The sequence below is a fragment of the Malus domestica genome, chromosome 04 (genome assembly GCF_042453785.1).
Source record: "Malus domestica chromosome 04, GDT2T_hap1".
NCBI lineage: Eukaryota > Viridiplantae > Streptophyta > Magnoliopsida > Rosales > Rosaceae > Malus > Malus domestica.
Genome location: NC_091664.1, coordinates 31,331,609 through 31,355,512, shown reverse-complemented (window position 1 = coordinate 31,355,512; position 23,904 = coordinate 31,331,609). Strand labels below are relative to the sequence as shown.

At 37.5% G+C, this 23,904-nt stretch overlaps 5 protein-coding genes across 9 annotated transcripts; 2 read left to right on the top strand and 3 right to left on the bottom strand.

The window, feature by feature from the left end:
- Positions 1-370: 370 nt before the first annotated feature.
- LOC103434277 (general transcription and DNA repair factor IIH subunit TFB5) lies at positions 371-2,393 on the top strand. Of its 2 annotated transcripts, XM_029101522.2 has the most exons (5): positions 371-603; positions 696-783; positions 981-1,026; positions 1,416-1,478; positions 1,996-2,393. In XM_029101522.2, exons 4-5 carry the CDS (start codon positions 1,444-1,446, stop codon positions 2,171-2,173), a joined length of 213 nt encoding a protein of 70 aa, XP_028957355.1. In that variant the 5' UTR covers positions 371-603; positions 696-783; positions 981-1,026; positions 1,416-1,443; the 3' UTR covers positions 2,174-2,393. The 2 variants fall into 2 exon arrangements, with proteins under 2 accessions (XP_028957355.1, XP_008370834.1); XM_008372612.4 differs by lacking the exon at positions 981-1,026.
- Positions 2,394-3,268: 875 nt separating this feature from the next.
- LOC103434375 (serine carboxypeptidase-like 20) lies at positions 3,269-7,666 on the top strand. The gene is made up of 13 exons (XM_008372709.4): positions 3,269-3,440; positions 3,573-3,709; positions 5,139-5,215; positions 5,332-5,454; positions 5,672-5,774; positions 5,902-5,939; positions 6,031-6,132; positions 6,264-6,353; positions 6,445-6,708; positions 6,789-6,854; positions 6,953-7,074; positions 7,175-7,337; positions 7,440-7,666. Exons 1-13 carry the CDS (start codon positions 3,292-3,294, stop codon positions 7,521-7,523), a joined length of 1,518 nt encoding a protein of 505 aa, XP_008370931.3. The 5' UTR covers positions 3,269-3,291; the 3' UTR covers positions 7,524-7,666.
- A 929-nt stretch (positions 7,667-8,595) lies between these two features.
- LOC103434276 (probable protein phosphatase 2C 33) lies at positions 8,596-12,494 on the bottom strand. The gene is made up of 5 exons (XM_008372611.4): positions 11,467-12,494; positions 10,513-10,902; positions 10,300-10,417; positions 9,553-9,776; positions 8,596-9,438 (listed from the first exon to the last, which is right to left on the bottom strand). Exons 1-5 carry the CDS (start codon positions 11,719-11,721, stop codon positions 8,941-8,943), a joined length of 1,485 nt encoding a protein of 494 aa, XP_008370833.3. The 5' UTR covers positions 11,722-12,494; the 3' UTR covers positions 8,596-8,940.
- Positions 12,495-17,673: 5,179 nt separating this feature from the next.
- LOC103408697 (melianol synthase CYP71BQ5-like) lies at positions 17,674-19,531 on the bottom strand. The gene is made up of 2 exons (XM_008347528.4): positions 18,583-19,531; positions 17,674-18,439 (listed from the first exon to the last, which is right to left on the bottom strand). The coding sequence occupies exons 1-2, from the start codon at positions 19,486-19,488 to the stop codon at positions 17,798-17,800; spliced, it is 1,548 nt and encodes a 515-aa protein (XP_008345750.3). The 5' UTR covers positions 19,489-19,531; the 3' UTR covers positions 17,674-17,797.
- Positions 19,532-19,544: 13 nt separating this feature from the next.
- Positions 19,545-23,620, bottom strand: LOC103408696 (riboflavin biosynthesis protein PYRR, chloroplastic). 4 transcript variants are annotated; one of them, XM_029101523.2, is made up of 10 exons: positions 23,148-23,619; positions 22,871-23,005; positions 22,520-22,619; positions 22,272-22,397; positions 21,854-22,167; positions 21,510-21,629; positions 21,124-21,369; positions 20,922-21,047; positions 20,304-20,523; positions 19,545-20,028 (listed from the first exon to the last, which is right to left on the bottom strand). In XM_029101523.2, the coding sequence occupies exons 1-10, from the start codon at positions 23,523-23,525 to the stop codon at positions 19,913-19,915; spliced, it is 1,881 nt and encodes a 626-aa protein (XP_028957356.2). In that variant the 5' UTR covers positions 23,526-23,619; the 3' UTR covers positions 19,545-19,912. The 4 variants fall into 4 exon arrangements, with proteins under 4 accessions (XP_028957356.2, XP_028957358.2, XP_028957359.2 ...); XM_029101525.2 differs by having other exon boundaries at positions 19,545-20,104; positions 23,148-23,574; XM_029101526.2 differs by lacking the exon at positions 22,520-22,619 and having other exon boundaries at positions 22,900-23,005; positions 23,148-23,620.
- Between the last annotated feature and the right edge of the window lie 284 nt (positions 23,621-23,904).

The following is a 23,904-nucleotide window of genomic DNA, read 5'->3' as shown; positions in this document are numbered from 1 at the left end:
TGTAGCCTGTGATTTAATCTCAATCACAGAATTTTATTAAAGTCAAATCTAATAGTCAAGAGGGTGTCCCCATATTTTTTGAAAAATGGAGATCTCTTCCCTTAAAGGGCCTGTATATATGTATACATATGTATATACTGTGCGTGGTAGCAAGAGTTCCTAAACTTTATCTCATGTTTAGCTTTTATACTTAAATTTTCATGTTAGTTTTTCTCGTTCTTCAACTTGTTGCCTTTGGTCTTCCTTTAGCCTCATATTTTGGTGATAAATGCCCTTAGTTTCATTGGCTTTATTTTTTCAGTTATGCTTACTGTACCATGTACAAAATTTCACTTTATTCCCACATTTTGATTTTTCTAAAATTTATTTCATGTAATGGCGATTCATGTTCCTTAGAAACGGACTTTGTCAACTAGGTTGAAAGGGGTATTAATTTTGCAAGCGTTTCAAAGGCTCTTTGGTCTTTTCATCCCAAACCCAGCCACAAACCCACCCAGCCGCGCGGGCTTCCGCACCATGCGCCTCTGTTAGCACGTCTCAGACTCTGGAGCTGCTATCGTGCGCACATCGAATCTAAACACCCCCATCTCAGACTATGAAACTGTAGGAAAATGTCCTTTTGCATTCCATTTTTTGTTTAATTTTTACACAATCTGGGATATTATCTCATTCTTTGACTTGGGATTTTGATGCAGGTTTGGATTGAATTAATCAGGTGCCTCCACTTACAACAAGGCAAATAGGAATTGAATTGAAATAATCAGGGGCCTCCGTTTGATGCAGGTTAGTTTTCTAATAAATTGAATTGTGTTGCTTTGGAATTGAATTTTGTGAATTTTGACTTGGATTGTGAATTGAATTGAATTTGGTGAATTTGGATAGTGAATTGAATTCGAATGTTGAATTGAGTTGGATTATTTGAATTGAATTGGAATTGGATATGTTGAATTGTGTTGTGATATATTATGGTGCACTGTTAGTACATACGGAGACGGACAAAATCTCCGACCACCTCTGCAACAAAAGGTATGCCAATCTTCACCTTCAAAATTCGAGCTTGTTTCCTGCTGAATGCTTGCCGATCTTGTTTATCAATCCATTTTTTAGCTTCGATGTGTTTGGGGACTTTGGGGTTCCGCGAATGATCTTTGAATCTTTTTTTCCTTTTTGTGGAATTGGGTTTGCTACTTTGGCTCGTAAACTGATGTGGTTTAATTGCATATTTACGCCTTTTCGGTATGATGTGTTTACAAACAAATTTATATTTTAGATTTGATATTCTATCATAAAATAATAATTCAGGCAATGTATTGTGGATTTAATCTTTTAATTATGTATTTATGGTAATTATACCATGTTAAGAGTTAGTATAATCCAAGTATTTTCTCATATCTTGGCTTTTGTTTGTGTTGCAGTTAAGAATCTTGAGGTTTCTGGTGCAAGATGGTGAACGCTGTTAAAGGACTGTTCATCTCTTGGTAAGATACTTGTACGGACTTTGTATTGCGCTTTTATTAACTTTGCAGAATTTAGCGTGGTTAATAGGTTGTGGTTCCTCCTCTCCTTCATATATTTAGAAATCTACTTCAATGCATATAATGACAAGTTTAAAATCTTGCCTTGCTTAAAAATTATCTTGTCATTGGGTTGGCAGTTCTCTTTCTCTTTTGGGTCTTAGGTTTGACTTGTTTTCTATTGGTAGCTACAACGGAGTGTCCGGTCATCACTGAGTCACAATAGTGTTTTTGATTTGAAAGTGTGCACTTGGATTTAAAGCTCCTGACTTGTGTACATTCTATGATGATACAAAGCGCAATCCACAAGTAGATTTTGATTTATCCAGTGAAGTGATTTCTGTGGAGTTTGTATCTTTAGGCTTTTACTACCTGTTAATCCTGCTGTTTGGTTCATCCTAAAAGAATAGTTTAGTTGCGTCTTTGACCATGTCATGCTCTCTTCCTTGTTTCTGAAAGCATTTGTGCTTCTCCTGTGCAGTGACATACCTATGGCGCAATTCATCATCAATTACGACAATTCACTGCCAGCTTCACAGAGGTTCATAATACATGTCTTGGATAGCACTCACCTTTTTGTGCAGCCCCATGCTGCCGAGATGATAAGAAGCGCCATTGCAGAATTTAGAGACCAGAATTCATATGAGAAGCCTACTTGAATAATTTGGAGACCAAATGTTTGAATCATATCATGGCTTACAAGCTTTACTCCAGCACTTTGTCGACTGAAGCTCTTAGTTAATAGGAATCCCAGCTCCCTCTAAGAGAAATTATATTACCTTGTAGTCGGAAGACATGGAAGTTTGAATGATACCATGCTTTGTATTAAATGTAGTGAACCGTGTTTCGATTGCGATAATAAAATTTTGGTTGATCCTCTGTTTGCTGATCTTTAGCAATTGCTAGCTGTTGCTCAGCCACATGTAGCATCTAAAATGGGCAGAAATTCTCTTCAACGCATTTTTTCTCATAAGTGAACGGTTGAGATTTGACTAAATGAGATTTAGTTAAATCTCAACCGCACCCTTTTGTCATTTCAGCTCCTACAACGGGTGGAAGTAAAGCACAATGTGGGTGCCTTTACTTGGCAATTGCTTGTTCTGGTTCAGCCATAGTGCATGGGCCATACAACATCTAAAATGGTTGGGGAACCTAAAGCTTGAAGCACCAAGGAACTATTACCTAGCTGTTCATTGTCGCAACTCGTTGCAATAAATGACTTTCCTAATTCTTGAATTGAAAAGTGGGCAAACGTTGAATTTAAACTTAAGGGAAGGAAAATAAAACTTGGGTGTTGTGGAACCATGATTTTTCAGAGTTAAGTAAGGCGGAACGGAATATGCATACCTCAAAAGTCTGACTATGTAGGTCTCTAATAACGCAATTAATTATTCGCATTTTTAAATGTGAAATGTAGTAATGTACCCATATTTAAATATTTAGAAAAAGAAGAAAATCTGATGAGATTTCCCACAATTGAAAATTAAAGTAAAAAAATTAAAAGTCCATATTTGGTATTAATAGTATTGCTCCCTTGTAGTCCGATAATCCGATGAGATTTTCTTTGATGAAAGATTGTTTTGGTTTATTTCATAGTATTACTCCTTTATAATCTTATAAATATGTGAATTGAATGGATAAGAATAAATTAATTAAAGTTGGATTTAGAGAATCCTGAAATTTCCCCTTAACCTTTTGTTTTCAACTATAAGTTTATTGCTACGAAACTGCAGGTCCTTGTGAAACTCTTGATTAGTTACAAGGAGGCATTGCGGCCATGGCCAAGGCCAAATTCTCAGTACTCTCACTCTGCTGCATGCTTTTTGTGAGTTTGGTCGTGAACTTAATTGAGGCTGGCCCTCGAAGCTCTCTTGTCACTCATCTTCCTGGTTTTAATGCTACCTTTCCATCCAAGCACTACTCTGGGTAATTCAGTTATTTAATTCCACAAATATATATATATATATATATATATATATATAATGCGTATATATCTGTATATGTTAGAAGGACTACTGCTTTTATAATTTGATGGGAATTTGTTGAATTAATTTGTAGATATATAACCACAGATGGAAAGAATCTTTTCTACTACTTCGTAGTTTCAGAAAGGAGCCCAGAAAGTGATCCCGTTGTTCTGTGGCTCAATGGTGGACCTGGCTGCTCTAGCTTCGACGGATTTGTCTATGAACATGGTAAAACTAATAACTACCCTACATGTTCAAGTTCTATCACCTGGAATCTGTAAAATATGACAAAATCTTATTATTTCTTGGCAAAAAATTGATGTGACATCATTAACTTTGAATATAAGATCAGATTTTCAGGTTAATTTACTTAATTAATATTAAAATCTTAGAGTGAAACCTATATGAACTTGAATACTTTGATTGACAAACAAAATAATAAATTTTTGTATTAATGAAGAAATTTAATAATAAAAATTATTAAATCATTCTTAAATCATGCAGATACTAGGAATTTTTAACTTTTTTACTCAAATTTGAATATTTTGTGAAATCTGATCAGATTTTTTTCTTCTTCAAATTAAATGTTTTATTTTTATTTTAAATGTTGATGTTTTTAAATAAAAAGGGGTACATTTTAATTTAAATTATGTGTACAATATGAATAAATAAAAGTGAATAACTTCCCAGTAGATCATCTGTCATGGGATTGCTCTCGCGCGAACTCACTTAACTTCGGAGTTCCGATGGAACCCGAAGCCAGTGAGCTCTCAAAATGCCTCGTGAATCTCGCGCGAACTCACTTAACTTAGGAGTTCCACTAGCTCTCAAAAGGCCTCGTGCTAGGTAGAGATGAGAATATACATATAAGGCTTAGAGGATCCACTCCCCTGGGCGATGTGGGATGTTAGGTAGAGATAAGAATATACATATAAGGCTTAGAGGATCCACTCCTTTGGACGATATGGGATGTTACACACACACACACACATATATATATATATATATAGTGGTACATTTTTATGAAAAATGAGTACACTATAAACAAATCATGGGTACATTTTTTTTTAAATATGGGTACAAATGAAAGTTTAAAAATATGGGACCAAAAAAAATATATTTGGGTATAAACTAAAACTAAAAAGAAAATTGGTACGTATTAAAAAAAATGGTTGCAAATTAAATAATAGGTACATTAAAAATAGGAATATATAATACAAACTTTAGTCATAAATATGAGATATCAAATGTAATTTCTATCACTAAATGGATCTATGTGGAAATAGTTAAATCATTTTTAATTTAAAATTTATATATGCTTATATGTAAATATTTTTTTTGTTTTGTTTTGAACAAACAAACAATATTATTTACACTAAGGTAAGAGGGGTGGGATTAGCCTCACAATAAGTTAGCAATAGTGTGATTCAAATTCGCATTCAGGAAGAATCGAACCTAAGACCTCTTACTTATAAGTGAAGAAGAATACCACTAGACCGCAGTACTTAGTATAAATATTTTTTATTATTGAAATAATGACCTAGATAAAAGTTAAAGAGCATTGATAAAAAAAAAAATGAGTAAGGTTTTAATCAATGAAATAAAAAAAATGAGGAATGCAAACCTAATTTCTGCTTAATATTATATGTATATGTAGGACCATTTAATTTTGCAGAAGGAAAACCAAAAGGAGCATTGCCTGTTTTGCATCTTAATCCATATAGTTGGTCCAAGGCAAGTCAAATTAAACATTATTCATGTGGAAAGCTTACCATTTGTTTCCCCTTACTATTTTATCATCAATTTCTTTCTCTTGGCCATAAGTAACCAATTAATTGAATAATTATCAGGTTTCCAACATAATTTATTTGGATTCTCCTGCTGGTGTTGGGTTCTCTTACTCTCAAAACCAAACCAAATATATAACTGGGGACATCCAAACTGCTCATGATACCCATGCCTTTCTCCTCAAGGTAACTAATTTATTTTCCTAATTAATTAATCTACTTCTAATGACTCTGATCATTTTACATATCATACGCTTATTGATTATAAAGGAGATTAATGTCTAAGTAATTGATTTATAAAAAAAAAATGTTGTGTATCTTTGCTGCTATATCTTTTCTTTTTTGCTTCGTTTTCTTCTTGTATTTTGTTGATAAGAAATCTGTGTTGTTTATGTAACCACAGTGGTTTCAGCAATTCCCAGAGTTTCAACCAAACCCGTTGTACATTTCGGGAGAGTCTTATGCTGGAGTGTATGTGCCAACTCTTGCTTCTCAAATTGCAAAAGGTATCTAATTAGTTAATTGGTGTTTACATAATTACAACATTACACTAATTGCATATGTATATATGTATCTATTGGATTTAACTTCTGGTCTGTACCAATGTGCTGCATTTTCTACATATATGTATAGGTATTAAAAATGGAACAAAACCAACTTTAAATCTGAAGGTGCGTATTCTATCAAGTCAAGTTATATAAACTGATTTGTTTCACCACGTTATTAATTGTAGTAAAACGTAAGTGTAATGTGTGTAATCAGGGTTACCTGGTGGGGAATGGAGTCGCAGACCGAAAATTTGATGCCAATGCTTTAGTCCCATTTGCTCATGGGATGGGTATCATTTCAGAACAAATCTTTCAGGTAGCTAGCTGGCTAGAGTACTGATCACGTAATTTACTCACACATTATGTTTCGTTTTCGGTTTTCCTTGCTGAATTTCCACTGCTAAAAGTATGTGTGAGGCAAATATCTGAGATGCCTGTATGTTGCAGGAAATTATAGCTACTTGTGGTACTGACCTCCTTAATATTCCTCCTTCCAATCGTAGTCTATGCAACGAAAAGTTTCAACCATTTAACAAGGTGCAATTTTTAGCTCTTTTATTCAGCTTAACTAGATTCAAACTTGTCACATTATTAATTATAATCTAAACACAACTATTTGATTAATTAGGCTCTTGACGGACTAAACATCTACGACACCCTTGAGCCTTGTTACCATGGCCCTGGAACAGATAATAGCAAGAATTCCAAAGGAAATAATACAAGCAGCTTACCGTTAAGCTTTCAACAGTTGGGGACGACGACAGAGAAGCCTCTGGGAGTGAGGAAAAGGATGTTTGGCCGAGCCTGGCCCTTTCTAGCAAACGTAGAAGACGGCATTGTCCCATCGTGGCCTCAGCTCGCAAAGACGCTGAATTCCCGAGTTCCTTGTGTTGTAAGTTACTGTTAATTTAATTAGTTTAGGTTAATCTTTTAATAATTAATTTGGATATTAATTAATAAATTTTTCTGCAGAATGATGAAGTCGCAACGCTATGGCTGAACACTCCAGAAGTTAGGGAAGCAATACATGCAAAACCAGTAAGCTTTGCTTGATATTTCTTTTTCTTTTTTTTCTGCAGAAGTTAATGATCTAAGTAAAAGAAAAAAAGAATGAATGAATGAATGAAGTGTAGCAGGAAAGTGTGGCTGGTCCATGGGAGTTATGCACAGATAGAATAACATATTCACGCGATGCTGGAAGTATGATCCCTTACCACCAAAACCTTACAACCCAAGGTTATAGAGCACTTATTTTCAGGTAATTAATATTTGATAATCAAATTCTAACTGTAAAGTGAAACTGAAAGACATGGATTAATCAAATCTGGCTAATTAATTAAAAAAACACAAATATGCAGTGGAGACCATGACATGTGTGTTCCGTACACTGGGAGCGAGGCATGGACTGCATCACTTGGATATAAGATTGTAGATGAATGGAGACCTTGGCTCTCCTCTGATGACCAAGTTGCTGGCTACTTACAAGGATATGCAAACGACCTCACCTTTCTCACCGTCAAGGTCTGCATGCACTCTCTCTACTATGCTATGAATTATTATTGCAGTATATAGATGTTTCTTTATTTTCTCATAAATTAAAGAAAAATCTGTAAATATATGCAGGGAGCTGGACACACTGTCCCGGAATACAAGCCTCGGGAGGCACTCGACTTCTTCCAACGCTTTCTGGACGAAAAACGCATTTGATTGACAATAATACGACGAAATTGACCAAGCTCAAGCGACTGCCATTCCCTTTTTATTTTCACTTTTCAACACATCTCCCCTTCATTTCTCTATGTATCCATTCATTGAAAGGCCAGTTCATTAGTCCATTGAGTTTAACTTTAGTCTTACAATATCAAAGAAATTATTGAAGGGCGAGCCTTGGCGCAACGAAAGAGCAACTTTTTTCGAGTGGTGGAAACAACCTCTTAATTTGCAAAGAAAGAGTAAGGTTGCTTACAATAGACATTCCCCTCTTCGATTCTTGCAAAACGGGATGCCTTGTTGGCTTCGGATCGCCTTTTTTACAAAATAAGAAATCATTGATTATCTAGTGATTACCAAGAATTTCAATAATTTTCTCTTCTTTTTAAAAAATTATGGGTGACACAAACATAATTAAAACCATGACCACATCTAACCTTGTTATCAAATCAAATTAAGTTCCTTGGAGCATTAAACCAATGAAAACAACTCTACCTAACAATAATATCTGTACCGACGTCGTCATCGTTTCATAAACAAACTCAAATCAACCCTCACCTAATAAATAGAAATTTTCTGGAAATTTCAGAAGAGTTGCATTGAATTTCAGTGCTTATGGTCCTGATGAATGAATGATACTAGTCAGGTTCTGATTGGGACAAATTAAGACATGGTGGAAGGAAGCTTTGGTTCCTAAAGTCAAAAAGTAAAAGGAAGGAATGAATAACAGGGCAGGCCACCAAGTTTACTTTTGGGCAACTTGGCTTGGCTTGGATTGGATGATGCCAACTACCAAAAGGGAGTAGCTGAGATTTTCGGCCACCAGATGTTTGATCATCGAATCCTTGCCCAAGTACCTAACGGCTGACAACCCCACGGTATAAGATCTCTCCACCAATCAATTGCCAAATTAAATGCAAATTCAAAACTCAGCCAACTAACTAACTAACTAACAACAACAACAACACACAACTCATAATTTGCAAAATTACAATTGGAGCAACATTACAATTGCAAGTGTGTACATCTGAACACGACAGGCACTGCTGAAAATAGAAACAAAAGACAATTCAAGCTGAAAACTAAGATGAGCCTTCATTCATTCATCATCACAAAACTATTATCCACACGTCGAAATACATGAATTTCTTGTACGCAGAAAAACAAAATCCAAAAAATAGTCGGAGAGTTGGTTTTTACAAAACAATTCCAATTTTCCCAGACATTGCTAATATAGTCGGGAGCACCCCCACACGACCTCTCCGGTCAAAATTTTAACTTTCATTGACCCTATAGATCACTTATGTGTTGTAGAATAACATAGACAAGAAGGCAAAAGAAGATGAAGACGAGAAAATTTAATAAATAATACAAAACAAAATTATGATAGGATTCGAGAGGCAAGCAGGGGAATTCAAACCTTCTTCCACACCTTCTTGTCTTCTTTTGTGGGTGTAAACCTAGGCAGATTCAATAATGTGTTCACTCGAGAAACTCCTTCCAGAGCTGACCACTCTACACCTGGTTCCGAATTCATATCATCTGCAGCATTCTCCTTGCTTCCTCCTTCTACTTCGTCTTCTTCCTCGTCTGCAAGGATCTCTTCAGCAGTTCGGACAGTCCCCGAGTGGACCAAAGAAGCTGTCTCCGAGAGATCTTCTTCGGCATTTAGCTCATTCACTGTAGTAGGCTGCTCCTTCTCCTTCGACCCGTTATTAGCAGCAGTTGATACTGTGTTTGAGTCTAAGTCAAGGAAGAGACAAACTACAGCACAGTCATCTACTTTGGAAGTTGGGTACTTCTGTCTCCACGCTCGAACTGCTGTCTCTACCAGTGCTCGAGCTGCAGAAGAACGTGCTGGGGCTGTTGCTACAATGTCTACCACTTCTTTGTTAGAGAGGACATCCCAAATCTGCCAAGAAAGTTTTAATCTTAGATTTCAAGAGCACGAGGAATACGAGGGGGGAAAGGAAAGGAAATGTTATATATATCTTTTGTAAATAGCTTAAATTAGCTGGCTACGTACCCCATCTGTAGCCAGGACTATAAATTCATCCCTCTCTGTGAGACGCCGATAGGATACATCTGGTACAGAGATCAGGCCGAAATCCTTGAGGCAGAAATCTCCAAAAGCGCGTGCCATGGCAAGTCCAGGAGAGTCAGTGTTTGGCAGCCAGACCCGAGCAACCTCAGGTTCATCCTGAAGAGCAAAAACACGCCCTCTACACTTACGAATTCTTTCCGCTTCCGCTGTTAGTGAGGAAGATTAGGGAAAAAGCAGGTAAGAAGAAACAACTTAATCACAAGAAGCTAGTAAGCAGATCACAGTTGACCATAGTATGCCTTCCCTGTATACTATTGCATGTAGATGATGAAAGCCATTATCCAATGTACCAGGAAAATTCACTCTCTATAGTTTATGAGAAGTTATTTCTATTATTTCTGGCCCCAAGTTTCACAATACAGATTCAGAAACTACTGAGGCATGACAAAAACAATGTGAATATAGTCATAATTCTAATATAAATCCTACGCCAAAATAAACAGGGTCAAGTCTATGAAAAATATATTTCATATCTGAACATCTTAACAACAGAACAAAGTGTTTTTGGAACTTCAAACAGACCCCCAACTGGAATTTTTTTCATGTATCGAGCATCATTGGAAATGTGACCAGATCAGGTCTTGCCAAAATCATAAACCAAATTTGAAAAACTAGTAAACTGAAAACTATTAAGAGAGAGGAGGAGCCAGCTGGAAGAAAGAGTGATACCTGGAAGATTTGGTTTGAGATCCACAGTCAACTGAATTGCACTTAGAGTGTCATCTATTCTTCTCGTGCATAGAACGGCTCGGGAGTCTCCAACATTTCCAATGATTAAATCCCGACCCTAAGAAACACACCAATACATGCATGATCAAGATGAACACATCACCAAAAAGAAAACAATAACTCAGAACAAGTTGGCAAAGGATATGAAAGCACCTGTTTAATCAAAGTTACTGCTGTTGTCCCACTACAAAAGCAATCAATACTTGGTGTTGTTCGCAGCTCCCTGTCCATAACTTTAAAAGCCTTCAGAAAGGACTCTCTCAGTGTCTGAAAGATCTCAGGGTTTTTTTCTGTTTCATCAACATCCACGGAGGGCCTGAAATCTTCATCAACAGATACAAAAGCAGTATCATCTGAATTCAAGCTTCCTGCAGCGTTGAGGCTAATCTCTTTGAGAACTTCATCATTGACTATGTTCACTTCCCAGTTTGCACTCAATTTCAGAGGAAGAGAGTCCCTCACTCTTTTAGCAACCATATGACCAAATGGACCGTGCCCATCGAAAACACCACAGAAAACTGTGTCTGTTCTCAAACCGAAATTCTGAAATCCATATTTAAAAAATTTTAGACAATAATAACATTGTTCACCGCTGGATATGTTTCCTCTTAAGATACATATATCACAGCAAAATCTCAAAACGTAACATTCAGAGAATGAATACAAAATATAATAGTTTAAAAACACGGATAAAAAAAAGATCAAACTATCTGAAGTGAAGGTTAATATATGCCAAATGAACACATTGACAATGATGGTGAGCCAATTGCTCTGCAAACAGGGACTTGCCATAGCTAAGGAAAACGATCAAACAAAGAATTCAACTGCCACCACAGAACTAAGGCTTGCTAGTTTGGATAATAATATCTTTCGGAAAAATAGGTTGGACAAACTGCAGCCAACTAATACAAACGGATAAAAGGAATGCATTTTTTCTTTAAGAACAATTACAGGAAGCACAAAGGCTGAAGATTGACATCAGAAATCAAATGTTGCACAGGTAAATTTAACATCCAGATACAAAATGATCAATCAATTAATATATTAATTAAGCTGCACAAAAATATATAGAAAATGAAAACAACCGAGTGAAGTAAAAGAGCTTACCTCCCACACAATCATGGCATCTTGATTGGTTCCTTTCTTGCCCTGCTGTGTAAACAAAGATGCAACTTCACTGGACCCATTGAAGAACATTCTCTCGGGAATCCTGTGCAGCCGTTCTTCCCGGCGGTAATCAAAGGAAGAATTTCTCGAGCCCATTCTCTTCTTCGAGCTCTTCCGCCGCCGGACTCCCAAGGAGGGAGACGACGGCGAATCGGGCAGAGGGCTCCTGCTTTCTGCAGACAAGCAGGAACCCATTCTCAGGGCCCTGATAATGCTTAGTAGGCACTCCAGAACAGCTGATGAGCAATACAATCCCCCACTCTTTTTTATTGACGGATCCGTCGTCGCAAACGCCCTTCAATTTCACGGCCTTTGATTAACCATCCAAATCAAATCACTAAATTCACTCACTTTTGATCAGATTAATCCACAATCTGCAATCAAATTGCCAAATTTCGCCAGCAATCACTTGAAACTTTTTTACTTTTTCAGGAAATGAAAACACTATTCTCTTTCAATAACCCCTCTCTCTCTCCCTTTCAGATCAGGAAAGCAGATCTACGTAAGAAGATGTATTTCCGACGAGAAAGCTCACCAATTGCACGACCCCAATGGGTTCCCCTTCCTTTCTCTGATCAAACTTGAATTGTACGAAACCAAAAGAAGAAAATGCCCAAAATTAGAGCAGAGCAACAGAGAGAGAAGGGCAGAGCAGGCAGCTCAGCTCATGGCTCTGCATAAAGCAAGCATCTTTGTGAATGTTATCAGAAGGGAGGAAATGGGTACAGAGCCAATTTTAGAGAGAGAAGGACATGAAGGAGAGAGAAGGAGAGGCTTTCAATGTGAGAAATAATCGCAACGACCAACGGCAACTGAAATATATAAGATTGCAAAAATACCCGCTCTTACAGTATGACCTGACTTTCTAGAGAGAGAAACCGAGGGAAGGAAAGACTCAGGCCCACTAGAGAGAGAAACATCTAGTGTGAGAGTCGTTCGGGTCACATGATTGTCGGGGTTTATTGCATGTATCATACTTAGTTGCTTTGCTTCCCTTAAATAACATAATGCTCGTCTTACTCGTATTCATTGAATCATTTATATTTATGATACCCATTTACTCAATATTATGTCTAAGATAAGAACGAAGATTAAGATAAGAAATGATAGTTTTGGTAAAATGAGAGAGTTTATTGTATAAATATAAAATAAACTTATGGACATTAGGGTCCCACCCATGCAGCTAATAAAGTAATTAATCAACTGAAATCAGACAGTTGAATGTTTGGAGATGTTTGTTTGGTAAAATTGTTATTTTTATAAAATGGATCAGATAATGTAGAAGGACTTAATTAACGAATTTATATGTGGCGTCTCTTATCTAATAATATATTGCTAAATATAAGTTTTTTTTCCACATAATTGTCTATTATTCAATAACATGTAAGTTGCTCTCCAAATATGGCCTAAGACAATTTATTTTCACGGACATTACATATATAACGTTGTAGGTTTTTAGATGTCTCATAAATAGGATATTCAGACAGACATACATTCAACATCAGGATTCAGACATCTTATTTATATAAGAAAAGCGGATTTGTGTAGTTGACTGATTCAACTCAACTCACTGGAAGGAATTTTCGGGCGTAATCCACGAGTTTTGGTTCAAAATCTCTCTTAATGTAATGTGGGTTATTACGTTTTACCTACAATCTTGAGGGCTTTGTGCGTACAGATCATAAATAAGGGTCAATTAAGAAACTCTGATCTGTAGGACAATAATATGGTTTGCCCTCCCATCTTACACACATACACACACACGCATGTATATTCATGGAAGATAAGTGATGTCCAAATCATGATATATACAAACAGTATTGATCCCAACTATATATACGTATACATACACACACACACACACATATATATATATATAACACAGTAGTATTAAGTAGATATATACAAAAGAATTTTGAGAGAGGATACAAAAATGGATTAGGTTTGAGAGTTTCACCGTGTGGAGGCATATATCAGATATATATAATAGAACACAGAAAACAGAAATATAAAAGAGCATGCACGTTCTGTATAAAACGAACAGCTGTGAAAGTTGAAAGTTGAAACACATTTTTTTGTCCCTATAAAAATGCGAGGATCCTCGTCATTTCTACGTGTGACTGTCACTTCTCAGCAATCAGCTAGCTAGCTGCGAATAATTCTATTTTTGTATCATGCATGCATGGCACAGTACCATGTGTCATTTTACTTATCAAATATATATGCATACAAACTTTTACAAGTGCCCGACCAAATTCGTAGATTCTGTCGATCGAGCGGTCTCTTTGTTTTCAAATTAAATTCCAATCTCTTATTTCTTGGCCTAACATATACATATACATATATACATATATACATATATACATATATATATATATATATATAAGTATACAAGGACGGAGTTACCTAAGGTCCAGAGGGGGCATCCGCCCCCACTCAGAATTTTGGGCAATGAAAAAAAGTGTCATGACAATTAAAACAACAATTAAATTTTTGATTTTGGTTCCGAATATTCCACGCTTTCTAACCTAAATCAAACTCAATTGAACTAGGGGTTTCATAAATAGATTGGATTCAACCGATGAAGTATCATAACTTAATATAAAAATTTTACTCTGCAAAGTATTTTATATGAATTTACTTCATCCATTCGTTTGTGGCATTACAATTTAAAATTTAACTTTTTAATTTAGAGATTTTTCATTGTATCTGACCCTCAACAACTTAACACCCATTATTTTACTTGGTTGTTTTAGAACGCCCCCAGTCAAAAACATTTCTAGCTCCGTCCTTGTAAGTATAATGTATTCCTTCCAAGTTTCCAACATGAACATGGGTTCGATCATCTACGTATATATATGCTTTTAGATATCTCCCTCCCTCCCTCATAGAAAATCGAATATTTGTTATATTATATAAATATTAGATGCTAGGCTTGCTAGCTGCCACGTCCACAATTTGTAGCTAGCAAGATAAAACAATCAAGAGAAAACAACGGACTGCGTAGAGATGAATGCCAAATATGATGTGGGTTATCTCTAGTTCCTCTTTGTGGGGATTTTAAGAATCTTTATATCCTACCCGTTCATTGTATATTGTGCGATCAGTTCTCGTTAAGTATTATTTATGTTTAACTTTATATAAAAGATTTAAAATAATTTCTGGTTGTACAATGTATGATAAACAGTTAAGATGTGAGGATTTCTAAGATCTCACGATTTAGATCCGGATCCGAATCCGCTAATATGGAGTTGTTCAACCCAAATTAAAACAGGAGGACAGTGTAAAGCATAAGTGAGCTATTGCTGAGTTGGAGTTTTAATGGATTACAAGTTTATTAATTTAGAATCTTCTTATTCAAGCCTTCAAGGTGTGAATACAAAATATTATATTCCACGCAATATGTATGGACTCAAAGCAAATATTTCAACGAGACCTCTCCATACAAAACAAATATTTCAACGAAACCTTTTAGCATTATTTTTTGTTACGACATGTCCCAAATATTTTATGTGAAGTACCTTTGTGCTTTGTTTATGTAAAATGATCAAAATGTTCTTAGAAGAGGAAGTTATGTTGAATTTTCGGTAAAATTTAATAGTTGATAAGTTTAGTTATGACTTCATGTGAATCGTGGCTTCATCAACCATCCGGATGATGGCTAGCACACTTCGGCTTCTGTGTCATGGAATATCCGTGTCAGGGTGTGTCATTTGTAAAGGCTGCATTACCTAGTCAAGAGGCATAAAAAAACGTTACAAAAAATTCATATGATTAAATTAATAATCACTGTTTCCGTGCATCAATATAATAATTCTACAACATTCATCGGCTAACTACGTAAGTTGTTTATACCATATTTAGGGCCTCTGTATTTAGATCTCATACAAATACTCGGGGGACTTAAATGTAATTATGTAATAAAAGAATGGGCAAATATGTAATAAGTGAAGAGCCCTTATTCTATAAAAGGACTCCTCACCCTCACAATTAGGAAAGGCCAATTCCTAGGCCCTCTCACCCCCTCTCAAAGCTCTCACATTACAGGGCTCTCTCTCCCTCAGAAATACATAATCAGTGTGGACGTAGCCCAAACCTTGGGGTGAACCACGATACATCTTGTGTTATTTACATTTCTTGCAGATTCATGGTCGGATTTACGTTGTTCCAAGACCTCCGATTTTGATTTATATGTTAATTTCGTTACAAAAGAGAAGCAATCATATATGATTAAGTAGTATAAACAGAAAATGTAGTTTAAAAAACTGGAGCAGACGAAGAATGTGCAACATTTGTTAATCTTGTATACGTAGATTATTATAACTGATATTGATCTACTAACCAGACAAATCATAGCTAATTTAATAGTAATCTAATCAATAAGGTTATATTATAATAATTTAATCTAACAAATTGTAGCTAATTTTAGGATTAACTATCTAAAACCCCACAACCTTTTAGTATCAATTCAAATTGTTCTCAACTTTCTTAAACATTCCAAACAAATACCCAACTTATTGAAAATAACACATCCATTAAGCCCCAATTAATTTTCCAAACATAGATCATATTCAAAACGTACCAAGTAGGTATATTATGGTCCACATTAATATTATTTGTCTCAAAATCTAAACTTTAGACATAGACTATAATATGGAGTCCAATGATCAAACGGGTACTAGATTGAATAAAAAATGGACCCAAATTGAAATTACATTAGGATAGCAATTTCCTTACAAAGAAGAGGGTTAAAAATTCAAATATGATTTCAAGAAGCTAGTTTCTGCTCATGTGATTTCCTCATTCCCTAATTCTCAGCTTGTAAAGCTTCCAATTATTCTTTGTGGGGTATGAAGGTGGTGGTGGAAAAGGAGCGGCCAAAATTGAAAGTATTACGTAGCAGAATATGGTGGCGTGAGAAAACTAGTTCTATACTCTTTTGGTGCAACCGAAAGTAGGTGAATATGGTCAGTCTAAAAAGAAGAAAAGGAAAATAAAAGAGGTGAATTATTTGTGTTTTTTTTTTCCTTTAATTGTTTTTAAACAAATAATTAGTTGTTAAATTGATCGGTTATCGCAATATGGGCATAACGGATAACGGATAACGGATGTGCTCATTCTTATGTAGTCAAGTTCGAATTTCCATTTTGTACAGTTTAGAATAGTTAGTTTAAATCAAAACACCCCCTCGTGCAAAAGAAAAGAAATTTTGAATAGTTATCTAAAATTTGTCGGTTACTAGGCCGCCAGGGGGTAGGCTGCTCAGCTGAGGAAGATATGGGCTGGGAATTGCTCGGCCTGACCTGTTTGCTGCTAGTAGCAGTGTCCTCCTCTCCTAGTTTATTCTCCCCTTCCTCCTACTGAGGGTAGCGGGAAGTATCTGATAAAGTTTAGTTTCTTGTACAATAAGTAACTGATATGCATATGTGAATATAAATGAAGAATATAATTTTTTACATTGTATCAGCCTAGGTCTAGGTCTCACCGGAATCGTAGCAATTTTCGATCCCTTCTCTCTTCCTCGCGGCCGCTCATGCTTCTACCATTGATGCACTGCAGCCACTCTCCCTAGCCTCAGTACAGCTCCCTTCATCACGCTTTCTGAATCAAACCATCTTCTGAAGGCTTCTTTAAACCAAGCTATTCCTCTAAGCACTGTTCTAAAAATCCCCGCCTAGCGCCGCCTAGGCCCCGCCTAGGCGCTAGGCCCCAACCCACCGCCTAGACCACCTAGGCACCCCCCTAGCCCGCCTAGGCACCCGCCTAGACCCGCCTAGGTTGCAACTCACTTAGACAAAAAATACATAACTTTCATTTTGCATTTTGTTTTTTTCCAATAAATTGTAAGAGACTTGTTGCATACTTGAATGAACAAACATTATATCCTTATTTCACATGTTTTCATTATGTTCCAATACTTCATGATATATATGCATTCTATTTTGTAGTTTATGATGAAATTATATATATTTCAAGCAGAAGCAGACACTTATTTACATGAAATATGATAGATTTACTTAAATCCGCCTAGTCCGCCTAGGCGCCCGCCTAGGCCCCGCCTAGCCGCCTAGGCGCTAGGCCCCAGCCCGCCGCCCGACTAGCGCCTAGCGACTTTTAGAACCTTGCCTCTAAGGCCATGACCATGAATATCATTGAAGCCAATTTCATTAACTGTTCTTCTGGACAACACCATGCGACATGAAAACGCAAACACTTGTTAAGACTTAATTATGGTTTGTGTTTGCTAGCTATTTCCAACAACGCATGCATTTCAATTCATTTCTGAGGACGAAATGAATGGAATGGCGATAAGATACAAGTTATTCTTCTTCCTAACATTCAATCCCTTACATTCAGTCATATCAAGCTCTTCTAATAACCTTATCTCAGTGCTACTGCCATTTGCATTGGGGAGTTTCCAGTCAAAGTGGTAGAGCAGATGAGAAAGTGCAAGTTCAATACTTGCGGTTGCAAATGATATGCCTGGACACATTCTCCTGCCACCCCCAAATGGAACCAATTCAAAGTTGGTCCCTCGAAAATCAACAGAAGAGCCTTGGAATCTCTCCGGCAGAAAACAATCAGCATTCTCCCAATACTTGGGGTCTCTCCCAATTCCCCAAGCATTGATGAAGACTGTTGCTTCAGTTGGTATATCATACCCGCCAATAGTGCATTTTTCGCTTGCTTGTCTTGGGATGAAGGGAGGAGGGTGTAATCGTAGAGTTTCCCTTATGACCAAATTTAAGTAGTCGAGTTTCTTAATGTCTGACTCTTCAATCTTCCCCTTTCCTCCGATAAGTTGGCGTACCTCGGCCTGTGCTTTTTTCATTGCTCTTGGACTTCTCAGAAGTTCAGCCATTGCCCATTCTGTAGTAGTTGCTGAAGTCTCACTTCCAGCAGAAAACATGTCCTATATAAGAAAAGTACTTATTTGTTCACTTAATGCGCTTTTAAAATAACATAATCAATAGATCAATTTTAATCAAGAAAGAACGAAAGAAAACAAGTAATAAAAGTAAGAGATGTATATATGAAATGGCGCTCATTAATTACCAGGGTGACAGCTTTGATTTGGGTGGTTGTGAGATCACCAGACTCCTGGAGCCGCAGTAGCACATCAACTATATCTTCCTGATGGTCGTCTCCGGCAGCTGATTCCTCATTTCTTTTCACTCTATGATCGCTGATAATTTCATCAAGGATCTTGTCCATTTTCTGGTGTACTTTCTCAACCGCAGGCTTCAAATTTATGACATAACGGAGGAATTTGAGTGAAGGGAACAAATCCGGCACATCAAATTCTGCTGCAAGCCTAACTGCATCCTGGAGCTGTGATAAAAACTCTTGTTGATACTTGCACTTCTTTCCAAAGGCCGCACGGGCAATAATGACGCTTTGCATGGAGAAGATCATTTCACTGAGATTGAACGGATGACCATCTGATAAGGAAATTGATTCAACAAGATTTGATGCCTCTTCTTGTCTTATTGATGCAAATGACTCCACGCGTTTTGCACTAAGGAGCTCCAGCATGCAAATCTTTCGCATTTGTCTCCAAAAATCGTTATAAGGAGAAAAGATGATCCCTGAATTATAGGACAAAATTTCAGCAGCAAGAAACGTTGGGCGTTGTGAGAAAGCAACATCATGCGTCTTCAGCATCTCTTGAACAAATTCCGGCGATGAAATGACTACGGCTGAGAGTTGTCCCAGTTTGAGGTGCATGATAGGGCCATACTTGTTGGCCAAGTCTGTCATGCAGCGATGGGGTAAAGAGCTGGCGGCCATTTGATGCAAGTTTCCGATGAGAGGCAGCTTCCATGGCCCCGGGGGCAGCCTAACAGTTGTAGTACTAGTAGCATGCCTCTTCCAATATATAACAAGGGGGGTAACAAGGGCGACCAGACAAGTAAATATTACAGCGAGGAAAGAAATTTGGATGTCGAGCATTAGAGACATTAGAGAAGCTCTTACCTTTTTGATTGAGAAAAAGAGGTACAACGGCAGTGCCTAGCTTGATCGAGAAATTTTACTTTTAATACGAGTAATAGACAAAAAACAATTCATTTCACAGCAATAATGCATCAAGTTAGGTAGCATAGTCCAAAACATTGAGGACAATTCTCTGATTTCTGCTATGGACCTAATTACTGCTATGGTCCTAATTAATATACGTGGAGGAACCACAACCACTACTGCTAGAGGGTGTTCTATTTGCAACTATTAGCTGGTTATTGTTCTTGCTGCTTGTTATGTTCATCGTATATGCAGTTTCCCCTCCTTTTCTTGTGTACATGTAACTTTGTTTTCGTACAGTGTAATGATTTTCGCTCTCGTTTTTTCCTGATGCACTGCTCCTCATGTTTAAGTCCCTTGATCTTCTTTAATTCATCAAATCCAAGGGCAAGAAAAACCGAGAGGAGCCGCTAGGGGGGAAAACATTGACTACCCATGTTGAATCCTGCTGTGGCCTTCCAACATGTGTATTTGGTAGATTTTCTGTTTTTCACCGAGTAAATCGATTAATGTTGTGCTCATTTAACTAAATGTATCCTCTTTCATTATTTTTACCTTTCTGAAAAATGAAAGGAAGATCCAAATGGATTAGTAACACGTGCACACAATATCTGTGTCATATGTGAATTGTAATTTTATTGTAAAGGAACCGTAATGTTACAGGAGAGAATCAATCCAAACAAAATCATTGATTGGTATCACATTTGTTATAAATTATACACCTACTCACAAACTCTAACCGGACGTAGGAGACTCACCAAGAAACTCTGATCTCAACTGCATTAAAAGCCTGCCCAGATAATTTAGGCCTTCTCCATCCCGACCTCCTCCCCAGAAAAGATCATGTGGTGAAGCTTCAACAAGAACAGATCCAGCAGTTGAGAGCAACATAGCATTCAAATGTGGGTATATCGAGAACTTGCATTTCAGTGCTCTATACATCACTTCAATCTTGACACCTTCCCAGTCCAACCTTACCTGCATAGCACACAGGACAATTTTGAACCAACTTCAACATAAACCAAAAGTAATTGTGAACATGTCAGTAACGTTTAACAATCCTGGTTCCAAACAATTCCTATTTCCTTCTGCTAATTAGTCTTATTGATGCATTATACTAGGTGAGTCAAAAATACATGCGTTCACTCTCTTCAAGAAACCTTAGACTCTACAAAGGATCCTCCTGTTCTGGACATGGAAATTTTCTGTGTCGTCTTCCAAAAGTGTTACTATGATATGATGTCACTTACTACCATTGGGACAAACTATCATTTCAACATCTTCCATAAAGGACCATAGCATGGCATATAATGACTACATCATGTGTCAACACAGTTGATCTACTGAAAATCCAATCAAATGACAAAGTACAATACCAAATCAGGGTGCTTCCTCTGCATTGACCTTCCTATCCGTGCTGCCTCTTCCGGACTTTTGGCAGACTTAATATTTTCAACACAATCTTGTGCCACAGGATCATCCACCCCAACAAACTTCTGAGCCTACATGCTAGCATTGTTCTGTAAGAATGACTACTTTTGTAAGATGGAAGCCAGATTCATACAGAAAAGGAAATACCTGATAGTAATGCTCGACACTCAACCAAGTTGCATAATCACCATTGTCATCAGGCATCTTAATTTGGTGAGGTGAAAAATTTGAGAAAGCGCCGTAAGGGTCCCATGTTTTATAGAAGGATATGATCCTTGATTCATAAGGAGTCACAGTTGGATCAATTTCAAATGTTTCATCAACTGATGGAATAACAGGGGTCACATCTGGTATGGGTTGAAGAAATCCACTAACAAGCATATCAGGTCCAACCTGTTGTTCAAGTTCAGAAGTACAAAATATCCAATCAAGAGGCAGAATATATATATAAGCACAAAAGAATACATTGTTAGCATACAAGATTAATTAGAAAGAATTTATCTCAAGAAGAAATACCCAAAATCCCCACCAACCTGCTCATAGCAGACATCAATTAGATCGAAGGCTTGTGTCATTTCAACCATCCCGAGTTCACCCACAGGGGATGGCGCATTCTTTCCACCAATAATTTTAGGAGCAACAAATGCGAACACCTGCAACACATTGAATGTGGCAGAAGCAAAATCCCTGTTAACAAATCCAGTTTCAACAAAAGAATGATCCAGGATCTCCAAAAATAAACTGTGGATAAGCTTACGTACCACTCCAGCCTAGAGGAAACAACAACTATGACAACATCTCTAAGTCATCAGTTTTAACCAGACAAAAGAAGAAGATCAACAGTTCATAGAAAGAAATAGGAGCTGGAGAAACAAACCTTATGTATTACTCCAGATGAAATAGCTGCTGCAGCTAATGTCCCTCCACACTCCCACAAAAGTGAAAGATATCCACGATTATGGAAGTATTCCATTACTTCTCTGGGGTTTAAGATATCAAACTCCACCACTTCAATTCCTTTCGATGCAAGAACTTTCTGGAAATGCCTTCTTGCACCCCTTTGTGTTGCAACTATAGTAGATACATCAGAGGTATCCCAAAGGTGTGCTTCCTCAGGGAGATCAAGAGTCTGTGACATTACAATCCGCATAGGCATATGCCCACCACCATGTCTTGCAGTTAGTCTTGGATCTGGTTCAAAAGTCAAAAGATAGAACGTAAGAAGTCAGAACTTCAGGATCTGCAACTAGTATTAACACGAACAATCAAAAATTTGAGAAAATGATAATACTTACTGTCCCTGCGCACTGTATTTCCTCCTACAATGACTGCATCACTTCTACCCCGCAGTTCAAAAACTCGATTTCTAGATGTTCTGCTGCTGATCCATGCTGCATGTCCACTGCTAGCAGCGATTTTTCCTGTCAGCACCCAACAAAGACTAATGACTAGTCTAGCAGAAGACTTTATTTGTAAACTTTTTAGGCCTCTTTACAGAATTTCATATTGGAATAAGTTACACTATTCCTAAAAGAAAGCTTACCATCAAGAGTCATGGCATACTTGAGAACAGAGAAGGGGATTCGAGAAGCAGCTCTACAGATTAACGGAGCATTGACAAGCAGGCATGATTTACGCGCTTCCTGTTGGTGTTGGATCAATTATATGACATGTTAAACTAAAATGCTACTCATTTCACAGAAAAGCCTTCGTCTTGTTTTGGTTAAACGATACTTATTTCGCAGAAAAGCTTTCGTCTTGTTTTGGTAAACCACACGTAGTTATTTCAACTGGGAGCACAAGATCCCTACCTAATGCCTATGTTACTCGCCAAGGAATTGAAAAGAAGCGTTTCGCTAAGGTATGAAATGAGCATATTGAATTGATCAAATACCTCAAAGAGTTTACTGTTGAGGTCCTCACCAAGAACATCAACTTGCAAGCCTTGACTTCTCAGAGCCCGAATGGCATTCCCTCTTAAATGCTGCAATGGATGCCTCAACCCAATCACCACCCTTTCAATCCCTGCCTAATCCAAACAAATCAAATATTCAATCATTGTTTCCCTTCCTAATCCAAACAAATCATAACTAAATCATTGTTTTCTTTTCCCTTATACGACGGCTCGGAGGAAGTTGGGAATTGAAAAGGAAGAGAAAAAAAGGCAAAACCTGAACGAGAGCGGAGACGGCGGAGTGGTCACCGTGGCAATCACCGGGCTCCATATTGAGATAAGCGGTGGCGTGGCGTGAGAAGTCGCCAGCTGCATCGACGGCAAGGACCTCGGCGGGCTTGGTGCCCTGGGCGTAGAGGAAGCCCTCGCCGGCGACTTTTCCGGTTTTGGAGGCGATGACGCACCCGAAGTTTGGGTGGGGAGAGGTGAATCCGGCGGATCTGTCGGCCAGCTCCGCAGCGCGCCGGATGTGGGCGGCATCGAGCGCGTGGTTGCCGAGTAAATTGTTGTTGTTACTAGTGCTATTATGTGTGGCGGCGCCTCCGCCGCAGCAGACTCTCATTGGTGGGAAAGATAACGCCGCCATTGGATGCATAGATAGAGGATCATAGACGATACTCAACCGTTGAGTCTTCCTCCTCTCATACTCTAAAGCAGCAGTAACTAGTAACGAACGATATGAAGCTTAATTTTACCGCGATAAAAATAAACTAATTCAATTGGATAAGTCACGAGGCTACAGCCTTTACATTTTACATCACGTGTTTTTTTCAATCTGACCTCTCCACTAATATTATTGTTTAATTAAGATAACTTTAACGAAAAGCACCCGATACTGTTCACTTTAACGAAAAATCACATTTTTACACTAAAAAATCAATCCTGGTACTATTCACTTTACCCTTTATTTTGTCCTTATCATTAAAACTCAAAATTTTCAAGCCCTTTTCATTAGTTTTCCTAAAAATCAACCC

What these genes read in the sequence shown, in the direction of transcription:
- LOC103434375 (XM_008372709.4), top strand. Translation starts at nt 3,292, where the DNA reads ATGGCCAAGGCCAAATTCTCAGTACTCTCACTCTGCTGCATGCTTTTT. An exon ending in CCATCCAAGCACTACTCTGG is followed by an intron (nt 3,441 to 3,572) that starts GTAATTCAGTTA and finishes ATTAATTTGTAG; the next exon opens with ATATATAACCACAGATGGAA. An exon ending in ATTCCCGAGTTCCTTGTGTT is followed by an intron (nt 6,709 to 6,788) that starts GTAAGTTACTGT and finishes ATTTTTCTGCAG; the next exon opens with AATGATGAAGTCGCAACGCT.
- LOC103408696 (XM_029101523.2), bottom strand. Translation starts at nt 23,525, where the DNA reads ATGCATCCAATGGCGGCGTTATCTTTCCCACCAATGAGAGTCTGCTGC. An exon ending in TTGATGTCTGCTATGAGCAG is followed by an intron (nt 21,370 to 21,509) that starts GTTGGTGGGGAT and finishes CTTGAACAACAG; the next exon opens with GTTGGACCTGATATGCTTGT. An exon ending in GTGTCGAGCATTACTATCAG is followed by an intron (nt 21,048 to 21,123) that starts GTATTTCCTTTT and finishes GCTAGCATGTAG; the next exon opens with GCTCAGAAGTTTGTTGGGGT.
- LOC103434277 (XM_008372612.4), top strand. Translation starts at nt 1,444, where the DNA reads ATGGTGAACGCTGTTAAAGGACTGTTCATCTCTTG. An exon ending in AAAGGACTGTTCATCTCTTG is followed by an intron (nt 1,479 to 1,995) that starts GTAAGATACTTG and finishes TCTCCTGTGCAG; the next exon opens with TGACATACCTATGGCGCAAT.
- LOC103408697 (XM_008347528.4), bottom strand. Translation starts at nt 19,488, where the DNA reads ATGTCTCTAATGCTCGACATCCAAATTTCTTTCCTCGCTGTAATATTT. An exon ending in AAATCAAAGCTGTCACCCTG is followed by an intron (nt 18,440 to 18,582) that starts GTAATTAATGAG and finishes TTTCTTATATAG; the next exon opens with GACATGTTTTCTGCTGGAAG.
- LOC103434276 (XM_008372611.4), bottom strand. Translation starts at nt 11,721, where the DNA reads ATGGGTTCCTGCTTGTCTGCAGAAAGCAGGAGCCCTCTGCCCGATTCG. An exon ending in ATGCCATGATTGTGTGGGAG is followed by an intron (nt 10,903 to 11,466) that starts GTAAGCTCTTTT and finishes TATGGATTTCAG; the next exon opens with AATTTCGGTTTGAGAACAGA. An exon ending in TCTCAAACCAAATCTTCCAG is followed by an intron (nt 9,777 to 10,299) that starts GTATCACTCTTT and finishes CCTCACTAACAG; the next exon opens with CGGAAGCGGAAAGAATTCGT.